This window comes from Conger conger, chromosome 5 (genome assembly GCF_963514075.1).
Source record: "Conger conger chromosome 5, fConCon1.1, whole genome shotgun sequence".
Taxonomy (NCBI): Eukaryota; Metazoa; Chordata; class Actinopteri; order Anguilliformes; family Congridae; genus Conger; species Conger conger.
Window position 1 is genome coordinate 21,506,217 of NC_083764.1, and position 17,361 is coordinate 21,523,577.

Sequence of the window (17,361 nt, forward strand, 5' to 3'; positions counted from 1 at the left end):
ACCCAGTTGTGACCTCACTTCCTGTTGCCTCACAGGGTATAAATGGCATCCTGGCAGATGAAATGGGCCTGGGGAAGACGGTCCAAAGCATTGCCCTTCTGGCGCACCTGGCAGAGGTACGTGGTCCCCATGGCAAGGTGGAGACGCCATGAGCATTGGTTAGACTTGAGGTCTGTCTTTTCATGGCACGAAGCTCAATGTGAAGACTGTACTACCATTATGTGGAGAAAAGTATGCAAGTCCTCTTCAAACACATTCCTTCTGTACCAGTTTATACATTACATCAGCTTTTAAGAGGTATTTTATGATGAGAATTTTCCCAGAATTTATTTCCTGAATTGAAATTTGTATTTCTTATGCAGGGAACATAACATGAAAGTATCAAACACTGAATGGTTTATACAGCTGGATTTTGCACACTGAATGCAATGTAGTGCGTTATTCTGGGTCAGGGCAGCGGGGTTGCACAGGTACGTCACAGTGCGTCACTCCGGGTCAAACCAGGGTAGAATGCATGTTCTAGTCTTCTGAGACTCAGCGACTGGGCCTCGAGGTGCGTCCGAGGCTGGAGGAAAGGGAATTTTCCGGAAACGGAGAGCAGCGCGGTGTCAGTCTGCAGGAAGCGCGGCGGGGAGGAAGGCCGTCGCTTCCCGTATCCTCCCCGCCACGGCCGCGCACCTGCCGGGAGGTTAATCCTGTCCTGCCCTTCCGCAGAGGGACAACATCTGGGGCCCCTTTTTGATCATCTCCCCCGCCTCCACGCTCAACAACTGGCACCAGGAGTTCACCCGCTTCGTCCCCAAATTCAAGGTAACCGCGGTGACCGAGGTCGCTTGGTTTCGCTTTTCTGCTTTGCTTCATGTCGGGTTTGTGGTTGGTTTTGGTCCGAGCGGTCAAGCGTTTTGAGAAGCACTGGGGAAGGTTTGCCGTTGGAAGGACCTCCTGGGAAATGCACTGGAGCTACGGGCGAGCAGCTGCTGGAGTACATAGGGACTTTCCCTACTGATACAAGTTGATGAAGATGTGTTTGGCAGATACAAACAGTCGTAACAGTACAGGCTGGTGCCCGAGCCACAGTATTTCAGTCATTAGTTATCAGGGGCTCCCACGTACTGCCATTGGATAAGGGGTGAATGGAGAGCATCTTGCTTTTTTCAGTTGGATTTTAGCTTTGTTTAAGGACCCCTGGGGGATTCAATCGGACTGCATCACCTACTTTAGGTTGAATTATGCCAATGGTGTAAAAGACACTGGCTTGCTGTGTGCTCACATGTAACAAACATGGTTATTTTAACAAATATTCTTCATTCACCTGTGACACCACCCTCTGGGCACACTGATATTCAATTCTGTATTGGATTATTTATTTCATTTTTATTTTGTCCCTCAGGTCTTGCCATACTGGGGAAACCCGCATGACCGCAAGGTCATCCGCAAGTTCTGGAGCCAGGTACAGCGATCAGGTGTTAGCGGCTTTAACAAAGCCGTGCTGACATTTTCCTCAGACCTCAGCTGGTAGACTGACTGTGTGTTGGGTTGAATGTAAGCGCACTAACGGACTCCGTTTCCCATGTTCCCCTGCTGGTAGAAAACCCTGTACACTCAGGACGCCCCGTTCCACGTGGTGATCACCAGCTACCAGCTGGTGGTTCAGGACGTGAAGTACTTCCAGCGGGTGAAGTGGCAGTACATGGTGCTGGACGAGGCCCAGGCTCTGAAGAGCAGCACCAGCGTACGCTGGAAGATCCTGCTGCAGTTCCAGTGCAGGAACCGCCTGCTGCTCACTGGGACGCCCATCCAGAACACCATGGCTGAGGCGAGTAACCACTGAGCACTTTATTAGGAACATTGTTCACCAGCCTATTCATGTGATTATCTAATCAGCCAATGGTGTGGCAGCAGGGCAATGCATGCAATCATGTAGATACAGGTCAGGAGCTTCAGTTAATTCACATCAACCATCAAAATGGGGAAAAAATTTTATCTAAGTGACTGATTCAGTCCGATTGTTGGTGCCAGACAGGGTGATTTAAGTATCAAAGAAGTACTCTTATCAGGTATTTATTAGACTTACTACTTTTTTTTTCTTTAAAAAAAAAAACGTATTATATCTTCTGCTGCTGTAGCCTCTCCTCTTAAGTGGTGTTATGCGTTGTGTATGTTCAGTGATGCTCTTCTGCATACCACTGTTGTAATGCATGGTTATTTGTGTTACTATCACCTTCCTGTCAGCTTCAACCAGTCTGGCCATTCTCCCCTGACCTCTCTTAAATGCGTTTCTGCCCGCATAACTGCTGCTCACTGGATGTTTTTGTTTTTTGCACCATTTTCTGCAAGCTGTAGTGACTGTTGTATGTGAGAATCTGAGGAAATCAGCAGTTTCGCATTCCACGATCAAAGTCACTTAACTCACGTTTCTTCCCCATTCTGACGGTTGATGTGAACATTAACCAAAGCTCTGCATGTTCTGTCTGCATGCTTTTATGCATTTAGTTGCATGATTGGATGATTAAATATTTGCATTAACAAGCTGCAAGGTGCAGTATACTTTTTTTTTTTTACAAGGTGAAAGATGAAAAGAAAGGCAATACACCATACGCCATGGTGGCGATGATCATTATTGCGTTTATTAATTACTGTTGCGGTATATCGCCCAGCCCTAGTATTAGTGCAGCGGAGGACTTCAGTAAAACCACCACTTGCGGTCTTCATCTGACTCACTGCGGTCGGCCTCTCTGTTTCTCTCCAGCTGTGGGCGCTGTTGCACTTCATTATGCCCACGCTCTTCGACTCCCATGAAGAATTCAACGAGTGGTTCTCCAAAGACATCGAGAGTCACGCGGAGAACAAGTCTGCCATCGATGAGAGTGAGTGTCTGCTGGTCAATTAATCTCAAATTTGAGCCAGAGTCCCAACAGTGCCCCCTGCACTAACAGCACTGCGGCTGCTGTTCGAATCTTCATATACAGAGATGTATACATTTATCTCGGTGTGCCACCCCACCTCATACCACTTTGTGAAAGCCAAAAACTGTGGAGAACCTTTTTGTTGAAATGGTAAGCTTCATTATTTGTACGTTTTGTTTGCTCAGACCAGCTCTCCCGCCTCCACATGATTTTGAAGCCCTTCATGTTGCGGCGGATTAAAAAGGACGTGGAGAACGAGCTCTCTGACAAGGTACGCGCAAAAAAACCTTCACTTCACTCCGTCCCACAGAAATGTAGCATCCTGTTCTGTGTGACAGTTGATGTGGGTTAGCGACTACAGATGAAAATGAGCTTGTTAGCTTTACATTGATGCGGGTTAGCGACTACAGATGAAAATTAGCTTGTTAGCTTTACATTGATGCGGAAACTGAAAATGTTGATTAACGTGCACTTTCCCAATTAGAAAAAAAAAAAATAATAATAATATCCGTCTTGGAACCCTGTCACTATGTTTGAATAAACCCCCACGTGATTTAAAATTGCTCTGTGGTTTCACGCCTTTCGTACCAATCATTACATTACATTACATTACGTGGCATTTAGCAGACGCTCTTATCCAGAGCGATGTACAACAAAGTGCAAATCAATCACAAGAACAAGTGCAAAAGTAGACCTGAGAGGACAATACAGTTCCGAGTCCTAGTGTAAACATACAGAAATTCAGAACCCTTGAAGAGTACAATCAACATTCAAACTAGCATACCACTGTTGGCAGCTAGAATACAACAACAGCCAATAAAAACAACAATACCTATACAAGTAACGATATCTATACATAAGTGCCATTACGGTCTAAGGCTAATCACAGTGATTGTGAGTTGGGGAGGGAAAGGTGTAGCCTGAAGAGATGGGTATTCAGTCTGCGCTTGAAGGAGGTCAGAGACTCTGCCATTCTGACATCCACCGGGAGGTCATTCCACCACCGTGGGACCAGGACAGACAGCAGTCGTGAGCGTGAAGTGCAGGTGTGGCGAGGGGGAGGCGCCAGACGGCACGAAGTGGCAGAACGGAGGGGTCTTGTTGGTGTATAGGTCTTGATAAGGGATTGAATATACACAGGGGCTGATCCTTTAACTGCCTGGTATGCGAGCACCAAAGTTTTAAATTTGATGCGAGCCATAACAGGCAGCCAGTGGAGGTTGCTGAGCAGGGGGGTCAATCCTGAGACCCAACAGCTCTTGACGGCACATTAATCCCCCACCTCCTGCAGATTGAGATCCTCAGGTACTGCATGCTCACGGGGCGGCAGAGGCTGCTGTACCAGGCCTTGAAGAACAAGATCTCCATCGAGGACCTGCTGCAGTCCTCCATGGGCTCCGCTCAACAGGCCCACAACACCACCAGCAGCCTCATGAACCTCGTCATGCAGTTCCGCAAGGTACGGCCTCCTCACTTCTCACCAAGTGTGTGGACTTCTCTCAAAATACAGATGGTGAAGTTAGTCATAGGAGAACCACACAGCTGGGATATGAACGGTCTCTAAAGCTCTTTTGCTTCACTTTTTACCAATACAAGTGCGTGGACTTCTCTCAAAATACAGTTAGTCGCAGGAGAACATAGCTAGGATATGAATGCTCTCTAAAGCCGTTTGGCTTCACTTTTTACCAACAGAAGTGCATGGACTTCTCTCTAAATACAGTTAGTCACAGGAGAACACACAGCTGGAATATGAATGCTCTCTAAAGCTGTTTTGCTTCGCCTTTTACCTACTCAAGTGCATGGACTTTTCTCTAAAGCCGTTTTGCGTGCTGACGTGTATCATGTATGTGTGTTTGCCCGTGGATCGTAGGTGTGTAACCATCCGGACCTGTTTGAGCGGCAAGAGACCCGGTCGCCGTTCCACATGTCCCTCAGACCCTACATCATGTCCAAGTTCCTGTTCCGTCAGGGTCTGCTCACCGCCTGCAGCCAGTGGCGCACCAGGTCAGAGATTTTACCGCCTGCGCCTCATTCCACAGCCGGTCCTGTGAGAGCCCTGTCTGAAAAGCTAACCTGCGGCTACCGTTAGCTCAGAATCTCCCAGTGTGTAAAGGCATGCTAATCGCTGTCTGTGAGAACCACTTTCTCCTAATGCAAAGCACACTATTTTCCTTCTGCCCTAAACATAAAACGTATTTAGTTAGCTTTGTGTTATTAAAAAAACATTTTCTAGTGTTATACTTTTTTAAATGAAATGGATTAAGATTATTCATTATTCACGGTAATATAATGTTGATGAGTCCACATAGCTTTAAGTGCACATAGCTGTCCCCTCGGCTGAGTTTGGTTTGTGAGAGAATCTGTACTGCTGCTACAGACAGTGTAGGGAATAATGGACTAATGAGTGTCTCTGTTTTCAGACTCCTACAGGTCCTGCTGTCTCCCTTCTCCCCCCACCACATTCAGCAGTCTCTGTTCCACAGGAAAGGTCAGTCTTGCGTGTGTGCACGCACACAGACACACACACACACAGATCCCACACTCCTGCCCCACTCTCACTCTTGTCCATCCATCCCACAGCCAACGACGAGGGCAGCTGTTTCTCTTTCCTGCGATTTGTTGATGTGTCGCCGGCCGAAATGTCCAACTTGATGCTTCAAGGGACGTTGGTCAGGTGGGTGCAGGGTCCTTCGCACGTCCGTCGTTTCTCGTCTTTTGCGTGCCTGACCCCCTGACCTCTGACCTCCCTCCTCAGGTGGCTAGCACTTTTCCTGACCCTGAAGTCCTCCTACCGGCTCCACCAGCGGCGCCTGTGGGCCCAGGGGCGAAACGGCGCGGAGGGCTCTTCGCGCTACCTCTCCCGCCGCGACCTGATCCTGTGGCCCGACTCGCCCACCTCCTTCCCCAACACGCAGCACAGCTCCGTCCTACAGGTGAGTCGCCCGGCCGGGCTCCCTGTGAAAGCCCCACCCCGCGAGCCACTCCCTGACCGCGCGTCCGTCTCTGTTTCAGGACCTGGTGTTCACCCGCCACCGGCCCGGCGTGACCGGACACGCAGACGTCTACCTGCACCGGAGACGGGCGGCGGCCTCCAGCCCGCTGCCCTGCCAGCCTACCGAGCCCCCAAAATTCCTCTTCGCCTCCGTCCCAAGGGTGAGCTGTGGGTAGGGCGGAGGGAGCCCAGTCGTGTTCCGTCGACCCCGCTTTGATATACCATAAACGCACGCTCTGTCAATGTGCTAGAACTGCTTTGCTTTCAACTGTCAGTAGTGGTTCTTACCTCTAAATTAGAATGTTCAGTTACCAATTACATCGCAAATTTGTGATTAGTCTGTTCTTAACCAAACAAATTCTAGAGACTGTTGTGCGTGAAAATCCCAGGAGAACAGCAGTTATAGCAAATATGCCATGGAAGAAGTCACTGAGATCACATTTCCTCCCCACTCTGATGGTTGAACATTAACTGAAGCTCCTGACCCGTACCTTTATGATTGCACTGCTGCCACACAATTGGCTGATTAGATAATCCCATGAATACATAGGTGTATAGAGTGCTCAGTGAGTCTTTATAACATAAAAGGCTATATACTAATTTACTTATCCAGGAGCCTGAGCTACTCCCATTTTAAGAGCATTTGCTCCTGAAAATTGATGTGTGCTAACTGGAAAATAATTAAGTAGCATGTATCCTAATTGGGATGCATTACTGTGCTAAATCTTTCAACTGAGGAGCACATGTACTCCTTGAAAAAAATTGTTTGTGTATAGCCCTGCTTAGTGCTCTTTAAATCGCAGCCAGCTTAAGGAGGTTCAGACTGCAGAAGAGGACTATTTTAAGAGCCGCTGTCTGGTGGCATCAAGGCTGCTATATGTAGAGGTTGCTAGAGAAAAGGGCTCTTTGGCCAGACGGAATCAGGAGCTGTGTGTTCGGCGGAGGTGGGGTGTCTGTGGGGGGGGGATCCCGGGCCGTGATGTCATCGTCTGGTGAACGTGCGGCTCAGGAGAGACCCCTCACCAGCTCCTGCGGCGTTTAAACAAACGAAAAAAACCCCTCTGCCCCGGTCCTCTGTGCTTCTGCTCCCTGTGTTTACATACCCCCGCTGCTTCTGCAGACCTCAGGTCCTGTCTGCCCGTAAACACCCGTCGGCGGACACACACGCCGCTGCGGTCCCTTTGACCTACTGTAGAGTCCGTAAGTATTTGGACAGCGGTACAATTTCTGTTCTTTTGGCTCTACTCGCACACGTTGGATTTGAAATGAAGCAATGATTCATGAGGTTAAAATGTAGACTCACATTTAATTTCAGGGTATTATCCATATTAGGTGATCTGTGTAAGATTTACATCCTTTTTATGCATAGTCCCTCCATTTTAGGGGACAAAAATTAATTGCACGGTTGGCTTCTCAACTGTTTCTGATTAGTCAGGTGTATTGAAGGATAAGAAGGACTATATAAAATATGATATGGATGTAAATGCCCTCAAATTAAAGATGAAGGTCTGCATTTTAACCTCATTATTCATTGCTTCATTTCAATTCAAGTGGGCTGGAGTACAGAGCCAAAGGTCCAGAAATTGTACCTCTGTCCAAATACTTATGGACTCGACAATATGTACAATATGGCAGCTCCAGTAAACTTGGATAGTGAGTGGGTGATGTAACTGGCACTTGGTCCATATTTTTTCTACAGTCTATGGGCCAGGTGCACACCGTGCCCAGTACAGTGGTAAACAGAGCGGTACAACTAACAATTACCAATTGGGGAGTTAAAGAAATCCTTCATGAACGAGATTTTAAAAATATATTTAAGAAATCACACCGGACGCGTTTCCTGGTTCTGACGGTCTTCCTTTCTGATTGGTCGCCAGGTGACGGGGGTCCCCATGGAACGCTACTGCGCTGACCGCAGCGCAGAGTACGAGTGGCGGGCGGCCAGGGATGGAGGGAGCGTGGCCGCCAAGCAGTGCTTCCTGTACGGGACCCCACAGCTGGCCACCGCCTGGGCCGGACGCACCCAGGCCTTCTTCCCAGAAGCCCCTGGGGGAATGATGGCCATTTACCCTCGACATGGCTGGTCCTTCATCAGGATTCCCGGTATGACCTTTGAACCTTCTCTGTATTTGGGGGGTGGTGGTGGGATTTTGTCTGAAAGTGGTAGTATGACCAAGACTAACAGTACTCTTGGGCACCTGACGACTTCCAGGTTCAAAAGAAGGTTTTTAGCAACTTAAAAAAATAACTGTTTAAACTACTTTATACATATGCCTTCAGTATGTATAGTATGAGTCCCTGTTTCTTAAACATTTTAATATTTTGGGAGTCAATTTGGGAATGTAGTGTTTTTCAGTACCTCGTCAAATACACATACCAGCATAGCCTAGTGGACTATAGCCTGATTCCAGGACCCACCTCATGCCCTTACACGACCCGTTTTGAGTCCCCAACTCATCGCTGGTATAAGCTAATGAAGTAATGTAGCATGCGATCATCATTCCAGACAGACAGGAAGTGAGGTAGCGCTATCAGGCCCAGGCCATGTGAGAATGTTCTGGGAACCCCGAGTGCAGGGAGCACAAAGAGAGGAAGTTTTAGCCCGATAGCAGCGCATTGTTTCAGAAAGCGCTGGACTGAGTCAGTGAGAAGAGACATGGTTTCTGAATTACCCCATCGTTACTGCCTCTGCTTCCCTTTCATTCACACCTGCGGCATGCTGGGAATTAAGTGATGTAATCTTGGTCTCCTCCCACTGGGCCCATGCTTATACTATTCTCACCAAGATCTTAAAGCCCAACCCTATATTATTCTCACCAAGATCTTAAAGCCCAACCCTATATTATTCTCAACAAGATCTTACAGCCCAACCCTATATTATTCTCACCAAGATCTTAAAGCCCAACCCTATATTATTCTCACCAAGATCATACAGCCCAACTTTCTACTATGCTCCCCAGTATCTTATAGATCAACCTTATCTTTTGGTCTTTTAGATCTCACTGAGATCTAAAAGACCAACCTTATACTATTCTCACCAAAATGTACTATGTATTCCTGCAGTTGACATGCAGGTGTAGCAACCAAGCAAAACATTAGCAACCACTTAGCAACGCCCTAGCCACACCGTAGCAACACCCAAGCAACACCCAAGCAACCATCTGGCAACCACCTAGCAGAACCATAGCAAAACCCTAGCCACACCCTAGCAACCACCAGCAAAACCCTAGCAACCACCTAGCGATGCCTTAGCGACCACCTAGCAACACCCTAACAACTGGTCTTGTATACCTAATTCTATAGCTTCACCACAGGTGTACAAACAAATTAGGAACCACTCAGAGCCTTTATTTTCAGGTAGGCTACATTCTGACAGACACTGGTTCTAGGATGTAAACAGAGTGCAGAGTGGACTGAGCAGCCCTGAGGTTCACTCTGGCTGTATGTGAAATGTGCTGTGGATAAGAGGGTGATAGGATCTGCAGTGTGTGGGACTGTGCTAAGATCTGCAGTGTTTGGGACTGTGCTAAGATCTGCAGTGTGTGAGACTGTGCTAAGATCTGCAGTGTGTGGGACTGTGCTAAGATCTGCAGTGTGTGAGACTGTGCTAAGATCTGCAGTGTGTAAGACTGCTAATATCTGCAGTGTGTGAGACTGTGCTAAGATCTGCAGTGTGTGAGACTGTGCTAAGATCTGCAGTGTGTGGGACTGTGCTAAGATCTGCAGTGTGTGAGACTGTGCTAAGATCTGCAGTGTGATAGGATCTGCAGTGTGTGGGACTGTGCTAAGATCTGCAGTGTGTGGGACTGTGCTAAGATCTGCAGTGTGTGGGACTGTGCTAAGATCTGCAGTGTGTGAGACTGTGCTAAGATCTGCAGTGTGATAGGATCTGCAGTGTGTGGGACTTTGCTAAGATTTGCAGTGTGATAGGATCTGCAGTGTGTGAGACTGTGCTAAGATCTGCAGTGTGATAGGATCTGCAGTGTGTGGGTCTGTGCTAAGATCTGCAGTGTGTGAGACAGTGCTAAGGTCTGCAGTGTGTGAGACTGTGCTAAGATCTGCAGTGTGATAGGATCTGCAGTGTGTGGGACTGTGCTACGATCTGCAGTGTGTGAGACTGTGCTAAGATCTGCAGTGTGATAGGATCTACAGTGTGTGAGACTGTGCTAAGATCTGCAGTGTGTGGGACTGTGCTAAGATCTGCAGTGTGTGAGACTGTGCTAAGATCTGCAGTGTGTGAGACTGTGCTAAGATCTGCAGTGTGTAAGACTGCTAATATCTGCAGTGTGTGAGACTGTTCTAAGATCTGCAGTGTGTGAGACTGTGCTAAGATCTGCAGTGTGTGGGACTGTGCTAAGATCTGCAGTGTGTGAGACTGTGCTAAGATCTGCAGTGTGATAGGATCTGCAGTGTGTGGGACTGTGCTAAGATCTGCAGTGTGTGGGACTGTGCTAAGATCTGCAGTGTGTGGGACTGTGCTAAGATCTGCAGTGTGATAGGATCTGCAGTGTGTGGGACTTTGCTAAGATTTGCAGTGTGATAGGATCTGCAGTGTGTGAGACTGTGCTAAGATCTGCAGTGTGATAGGATCTGCAGTGTGTGGGTCTGTGCTAAGATCTGCAGTGTGTGAGACAGTGCTAAGGTCTGCAGTGTGTGAGACTGTGCTAAGATCTGCAGTGTGATAGGATCTGCAATGTGTGGGACTGTGCTACGATCTGCAGTGTGTGAGACTGTGCTAAGATCTGCAGTGTGATAGGATCTACAGTGTGTGAGACTGTGCTAAGATCTGCAGTGTGATAGGATCTACAGTGTGTGAGTCTGTGCTAAGATCTGCAGTGTGTGAGACAGTGCTAAGGTCTGCAGTGTGTGAGACTGTGCTAAGATCTGCAGTGTGATAGGATCTGCAGTGTGTGGGACTGTGCTACGATCTGCAGTGTGTGAGACTGTGCTAAGATCTGCAGTGTGATAGGATCTACAGTGTGTGAGACTGTGCTAAGATCTGCAGTGTGTGGGACTGTGCTAAGATCTGCAGTGTGTGAGACTGTGCTAAGATCTGCAGTGTGTGAGACTGTGCTAAGATCTGCAGTGTGTAAGACTGCTAATATCTGCAGTGTGTGAGACTGTGCTAAGATCTGCAGTGTGTGAGACTGTGCTAAGATCTGCAGTGTGTGGGACTGTGCTAAGATCTGCAGTGTGTGAGACTGTGCTAAGATCTGCAGTGTGATAGGATCTGCAGTGTGTGGGACTGTGCTAAGATCTGCAGTGTGTGGGACTGTGCTAAGATCTGCAGTGTGTGGGACTGTGCTAAGATCTGCAGTGTGTGAGACTGTGCTAAGATCTGCAGTGTGATAGGATCTGCAGTGTGTGGGACTTTGCTAAGATTTGCAGTGTGATAGGATCTGCAGTGTGTGAGACTGTGCTAAGATCTGCAGTGTGATAGGATCTGCAGTGTGTGGGTCTGTGCTAAGATCTGCAGTGTGTGAGACAGTGCTAAGGTCTGCAGTGTGTGAGACTGTGCTAAGATCTGCAGTGTGATAGGATCTGCAGTGTGTGGGACTGTGCTACGATCTGCAGTGTGTGAGACTGTGCTAAGATCTGCAGTGTGATAGGATCTACAGTGTGTGAGACTGTGCTAAGATCTGCAGTGTGATAGGATCTACAGTGTGTGAGACTGTGCTAAGATCTGCAGTGTGTGGGACTGTGCTACGGTCTGCTGTGTGTGAGACTGTGCTAAGATCTGCAGTGTGTGAGACTGTGCTAAGATCTCCAGTGTGATAGGATCTGCAGTGTGTGAGACTGTGCTAAGATCTGCAGTGTGATAGGATCTGCAGTGTGTGGGTCTGTGCTAAGATCTGCAGTGTGTGAGACTGTGCTAAGGTCTGCAGTGTGTGACTGTGCTAAGATCTGCAGTGTGTGAGTCTGTGCTAAGATCTGCAGTGTGTGACTGTGCTAAGATCTGCAGTGTGTGAGTCTTTGCTAAGATCTACAGTGTGTGACTGTGCTAAGATCTGCAGTGTGTGGGACCAGTCTGAACTGTGTTGTCTGTGAGACTCCTGAGAACAGCCCTGAGATCTTGTGTGTGTGAGACTGTGGGAAACTCTCTCCCCTTCCTGCCCTTTCAAAGAAAAAACATTTTCAGCTAAATAGCAGGAAATGTCGAGAGACTTTTCATATTAGTAAAATAAGCAGGGTACATAACTGTTTACAGTGTCTACTGTGCGGCCTTCACAGGAACACTTCTGTATGACATAGTGCTGCCCGACTTAGTTTGATCAAAGGGCTGATTTACAGACCTGGGGGAACCGGGCTTCTCCTGCTTTTGGGTAGAAGCGAAGCAGAAAGTATTTGGCCCAAACCCAAGGTGGAACATCAATAATTTATTGCATTCATGAGATTAAAAATATACTTTAGACCACATTCATCTTGCCTTGTTCAAGGACCCAACAGCTGTGTGGATATTATCGTGGCTACACCGAGGCTTGAACCACCAACATTCTAGGTCCCTGTCATATAACTTAACAACTGGGCTACTGGCTGCTACCTTTAAGTCTGGAACCTTGGGGAGACACCATCCTGTGTATGTTTTAGGCCTGGGTTTTTGGTTGATTCGATCATTTGCCTTAGTGGGGCGACAACAGTCAACAGTAAGAACAGTCGTCTGGCAGTCAGAAGGTTTCCGGTCTTGTGCAGTGTCCCTGAGCTAGACACCTAACTCCCAATTGTTCCTGCTGAGCTGGTTGGTGCCTTGCATGGCAGCCAATCGCCACTGGTGTGTGAATGGGTGAATGAGAAGCATCAGGTGTACAGTACTTTGAATAAAGGTACTACCATTTACAATTTAGTGGACCACCTTTCCCTCGTAATGGATTCCTGGGTATGACCAACAGAGGGAGCTGCTGCACCACCCCTGCACCGGCTCTCTGGGCCGAGCTCCTGCTGTCCTGCTTGAGTGACATCAGCATCTCTCCATGAGCCAGAGCGTCTTTGTGTGAGCATGCACACCACATTAAAGTGGTGGCTGAAGAGACACAAGAGTTTCCATTTAACAGCTTGGGTGTTCCTCCCATGGCGGTACTTTAGGTCGTATCTGGCTCTTTCTTCCAGTCCATCTCTGCTGAGAAAACGTAGCTTTCTCCCCAAAGCCTCAGGCCCAGAGGAGTTCAGTGTGATTTCTCACAGTTTGAAGTTCCCAGGAACGGGAATGTTAGAAGCAGCCCTTGCACACCAGTATCCAAAGGGGAGCTCAAAGAAAGACCTTTGTCACTCTTGGGCTGCAACATTTCTTGCTGCCTTCTTAGGCAGTATTCTTAGGCCGGAAGGCCATCAAAATGGCCGTCCCATTTGAAAGTTTGCAAGAAACGATGCCTTCTAAGGTCCCTTCATTTGGAACAGTTTTGAAGGCAGCATTTAATGGTGGCTGAAAACAGCTGCGGAGTTCGCGCAGAACGGTGCACAGCAATGTAAAAGAGCTTGTCCGCAAGCGCAAGTATACACCTCTGAAGATGCCTTTGAAGGACAGTGTCTAATTAGGCAGAGAAGGCAACCAGTCATTTTCCGTGGGAAAGGACAGGGCAACTTGGATCCCGCCCGACTTGCTCTGGAAATGCGACGGACCTTGAAGCGTGAAAGTGATCTCAACGGTTGCCACCTGTACGGACGTGCAGTGATGGTGAAGTCAGTTTGCGTGTGAGGCGGCCCGTTTAATTACCAGGGCCAATGAAAGTAAGCTTCACGATTGCACGCCCTTCATAAGTTCCAGCCCCACAATGCCCCTGTAATTTCACTGTTGTATTTTAACTTGGTGATGATTGGCAGCTTTAGTTTTTCAAAAGTTGCTCGTGGGTTTAAGTGCCTGGGGAGATGGATAAACTGAAATGGATCCAGGGACTGTTCCGGCTGCTTAGCAGTTCCCAGAAAGACCACAAACAACCGCCTGTGGTCTTGGACTTTTGTCAGCTAGAATTTGACATTTTGGTTCACATAAATCCACCTTGGAGTATAACAAATCATAAAAATGCTATCTTAAAGCTTAAGTATGAGATTTCTTTAATAGTTGAACCGTAATTAATCACAAAAATGTGTAGAGCTTTGGATATCATCAATCAATCCATTTTGAATGTGCTGACATGTCCACTCCACAGCATTGTAAATAATGCTGTCGACACCGGACGCTGTAGGCTTCTGTCTCTGGAGACCTTGACTGACGGTCCTCTGGACCTGTTGCAGCCATGAGGAAGCAGCATCTGTCTGGGAGGTCATAGGGCAGCAAGACTGACAAGTGTGTCCTTCACAGCCTGAAGCAGGACCGCCTTTTCAAATGACCATTAGTGACGAGTCATTTGTTTGGGTCGTGGTGGGAGTCTGACTGATCCTTTCAATTAAGATCCTTTCACCAGTCGCTACATGTGCTGCTAATGCAATTAGACCACTGAAACCTGTATCCTTCTTAGAAATGAAAGCCAGTTTCCAGTCATAATATGAGGTGTGGGTTCTCAGTCGGAGGCTGGTTATATTTTGGGACTATGAGATTGGGAACCCCTACGTTTTGGCCACAGGAGGATGCCCCCTGAGTCTGTTTTATTTTTACCAAGTTTCTTCTGTCATGCTTTCCCTTGAGTATTTCCCTGCCAGTGTTGCCTCTGGCTTGGTATATGCATTTTTGCCCATGGTTATTTGATTGATTGCCTCAGTTCACCACCTTTCTCTTGAAAAGTATTCCTGGGAATTCCATTGTAAATAATGAATTCAATTCAATTTTATGTGTAGAGCACTTTTCACAGAAGACTGTCCCAAAGACACTTTATAGAGTACCAAAATGGGGAAAAGCTCCCAAATAGCACATGAGGTTAGAAGAAACTCCCCAATGGGAAGAAATTGCGATAGGAATGCCCGTCCTCTGCTGGCGAAAGGTTTGAGATGGTAAGAGTTGAGGCATTAAACTTGCAGGTAAACTAGAGAGTCCACGTTGAGGGATGTAAAATGTGAGTTCAGCGGGTTGGGGGAATTAATCTGTAGCTCCAGGATGTGTCAAATGATGCATTAAGTTGAGCTCCTCCCTCTGTAAGTAATGGAGGATCTTATGAGCTGAGTGACTGAGTGACAGCAAGGGCAGGCATCCCAGGGTGCCTTGTGGCACTAGCTCCTCTGGGATTGACTCGATCCTGGCAGCCTTTGATGGTAATTGGACTGTTCAATTAAATTAACCGGAGCAGAAATGCTTTTGGGTGGTGGTCAATTGGAGCAATTAGCCAGCGACAGCTCCACGCTGTTTTTTTTAATTGGGTCACCCTTCGGTCGGGAGTGGGTTCTCGCTGCAGGGGATTGGATTACAGACTGGAGAAGGTGATTGCCAGGCAGCGACTGTTTGGTGGAAGGTGAAGCCACATGTCCTCTGACGAGATCTTTGTAGCTTGTGGGCATTTTTAATTTGATTTTATCCTCACACAGCTGTAATTAACGAGTGCTCCGTCACAGAACAATGGGAAATAAAATTTTAAATGGGGGCCAAATTTCACACCACTTCTTTTCATTTCGCCAGCTGTCCCAGCATGCCCTGCGGACACAAACAATCCCCTCTCATTGAAAATGAATGTAGGTGATGTCAGGTCATGTCTCTTGTTAAATTTTCATTTCTATAGATGGTAAATTCCTGATTTGCAGTTTTATAGACAATTATGTGGGCATGAACTTGAGCTAGCTCATTAGACACCAGATTAAGTTTGAACGCCATGGTCAGCCTGTATCTTTGGCGGACAGTGCATTTTTTAATTCTCTGTTTCATTTCTGAATTACTATTCAGTTGGCCAGTCTGCATCCCATGATGCTTCTAGAAACACTATTATGGTGTTTGGCCTGACTCTGACACTGGTGCATTCATCTGGCTCCTTGCTAAAAAATATAAATAATAAAACAAAAAAATATGTATATAATTTAGCTGATACTTCTATACAAAGCGACTTGCAGTTCATTAGACTTAGCAGGGGGAAATCCTTCCTGGAGCAATGCGGAGTTGAGGGCCTTGCTCAAGGGCCCAGCAGCTGTGCGGATCTTATTGTGGCTACACCGTGGCTTGAACCACCAACCTTCTGGGACCCAGTCATGTACCTTAGCCACGAGGCTATAGCTACCTCGCTCTCTGTTACAGGTGGAAACAGCACATTCCATGACTGAAATGATTATTGATATTTGAGACTGAATTCTTCGGCTTTTTCAGGTCTTTTTCTGGTTATTACTTCTGCCGTGTAATTTCCGTTTAATAAATCTTCTGGATGAAAGCAACATCAAGTAACTCAGTACTGTTCGTGGCTGTTTTGCAGAGAAAGCATAGACCTAAAGTCTGATTCATCAGGTGTAAGACTTGGGCATTGAGGACCTCATGCCTTGTGCTGAAAACTCTGGAACTCTCAAGACCTCGGTACCTCTGCCTTTTCAGCGGCTAAGGAAATTGGTATATTTTAAAGGGAAAAGAGATGGAAATTGGCACGTTTTTGGCAAGCGTGGCTCTGTTTAACGATAAGGGGCATAGTCGCTAAGTCGGCTGCTTAGCGATGCTGTCTCGCTCTCTGTTCCAGATAAGGAGACTCTGATCACGGACAGTGGGAAGCTCCACATGCTGGATCTGCTGCTGACTCGCCTCAAGTCCCAGGGCCACAGAGTCCTCATCTACTCCCAGATGACCCGAATGATCGATCTGCTGGAGGTAGGGACACGCGTGTACACGCGCGCGCACACACACACACACACACACACACACTGCACACACACACATACACCCACACACATACACACACATACACACACACACACACACATACACACACACACACGCACACACATACACACACACACACGCACACACACACACATACACACACATACACACTCATAAACACACACTTGCACACATATCCCACACACAAATACACACATTCTGCCCGTTTGCATGCTGAATGCACATACGCGTATGCTCTCGTGCATGAATTAAAATACAAACAGGCTCATGTGCGCGCACACACACACACACACACACACACACACACTGAACATGCATCACACTGAGGAAATGTTGCATGAGATATGCAGGGCATTGTTCTTAATGGGCACAGGTGGTCTGCTGTCTTTTTATATCGCCATCTTGCACCAAAGGTTATAAAGGGAAAAAATGCATGAATCCCAATAGCCAAGGATAATGAGTCAGTCGTTTGGCTGCCATTTTGTTTTGAGAGCAGACCTGCCATTTTTGCTGTATTTGGAGACACTGCAAGGCGATTACTTCCTGTTCAGTGTCATGGCAACAAAGAACTGGCTCGCTGGGGAACAGGTGTGGGAGAGGAGCCTATGATTGACACGCGAATCGTTTGACTAACAAAAAATATTTTGCTTGGTAAAAACACTTTCTGCGTCCACAGTGGCTCTGCAGGCTGAAACTGCTCAGTTTAAGTTTATTTATTTTTGAGTAAACTG

General features: G+C 47.3%; 1 protein-coding gene across 1 annotated transcript in view; it reads left to right on the top strand.

Moving 5' to 3' along the window:
• ino80 (INO80 complex ATPase subunit) overlaps positions 1 to 17,361 on the top strand; it is a 45,610-nt gene that overhangs the window by 18,118 nt on the left and 10,131 nt on the right. Inside the window, exons 14-27 of the mRNA XM_061241429.1 lie at positions 36 to 116; positions 715 to 810; positions 1,391 to 1,450; positions 1,589 to 1,816; positions 2,750 to 2,867; positions 3,092 to 3,177; positions 4,198 to 4,365; positions 4,777 to 4,910; positions 5,327 to 5,394; positions 5,487 to 5,580; positions 5,662 to 5,839; positions 5,919 to 6,059; positions 7,776 to 8,001; positions 16,470 to 16,597. Of these exons, the coding sequence (XP_061097413.1) occupies positions 36 to 116; positions 715 to 810; positions 1,391 to 1,450; positions 1,589 to 1,816; positions 2,750 to 2,867; positions 3,092 to 3,177; positions 4,198 to 4,365; positions 4,777 to 4,910; positions 5,327 to 5,394; positions 5,487 to 5,580; positions 5,662 to 5,839; positions 5,919 to 6,059; positions 7,776 to 8,001; positions 16,470 to 16,597 (1,806 nt within the window). The remainder of the gene's footprint in view (positions 1 to 35; positions 117 to 714; positions 811 to 1,390; positions 1,451 to 1,588; positions 1,817 to 2,749; positions 2,868 to 3,091; positions 3,178 to 4,197; positions 4,366 to 4,776; positions 4,911 to 5,326; positions 5,395 to 5,486; positions 5,581 to 5,661; positions 5,840 to 5,918; positions 6,060 to 7,775; positions 8,002 to 16,469; positions 16,598 to 17,361) is intronic.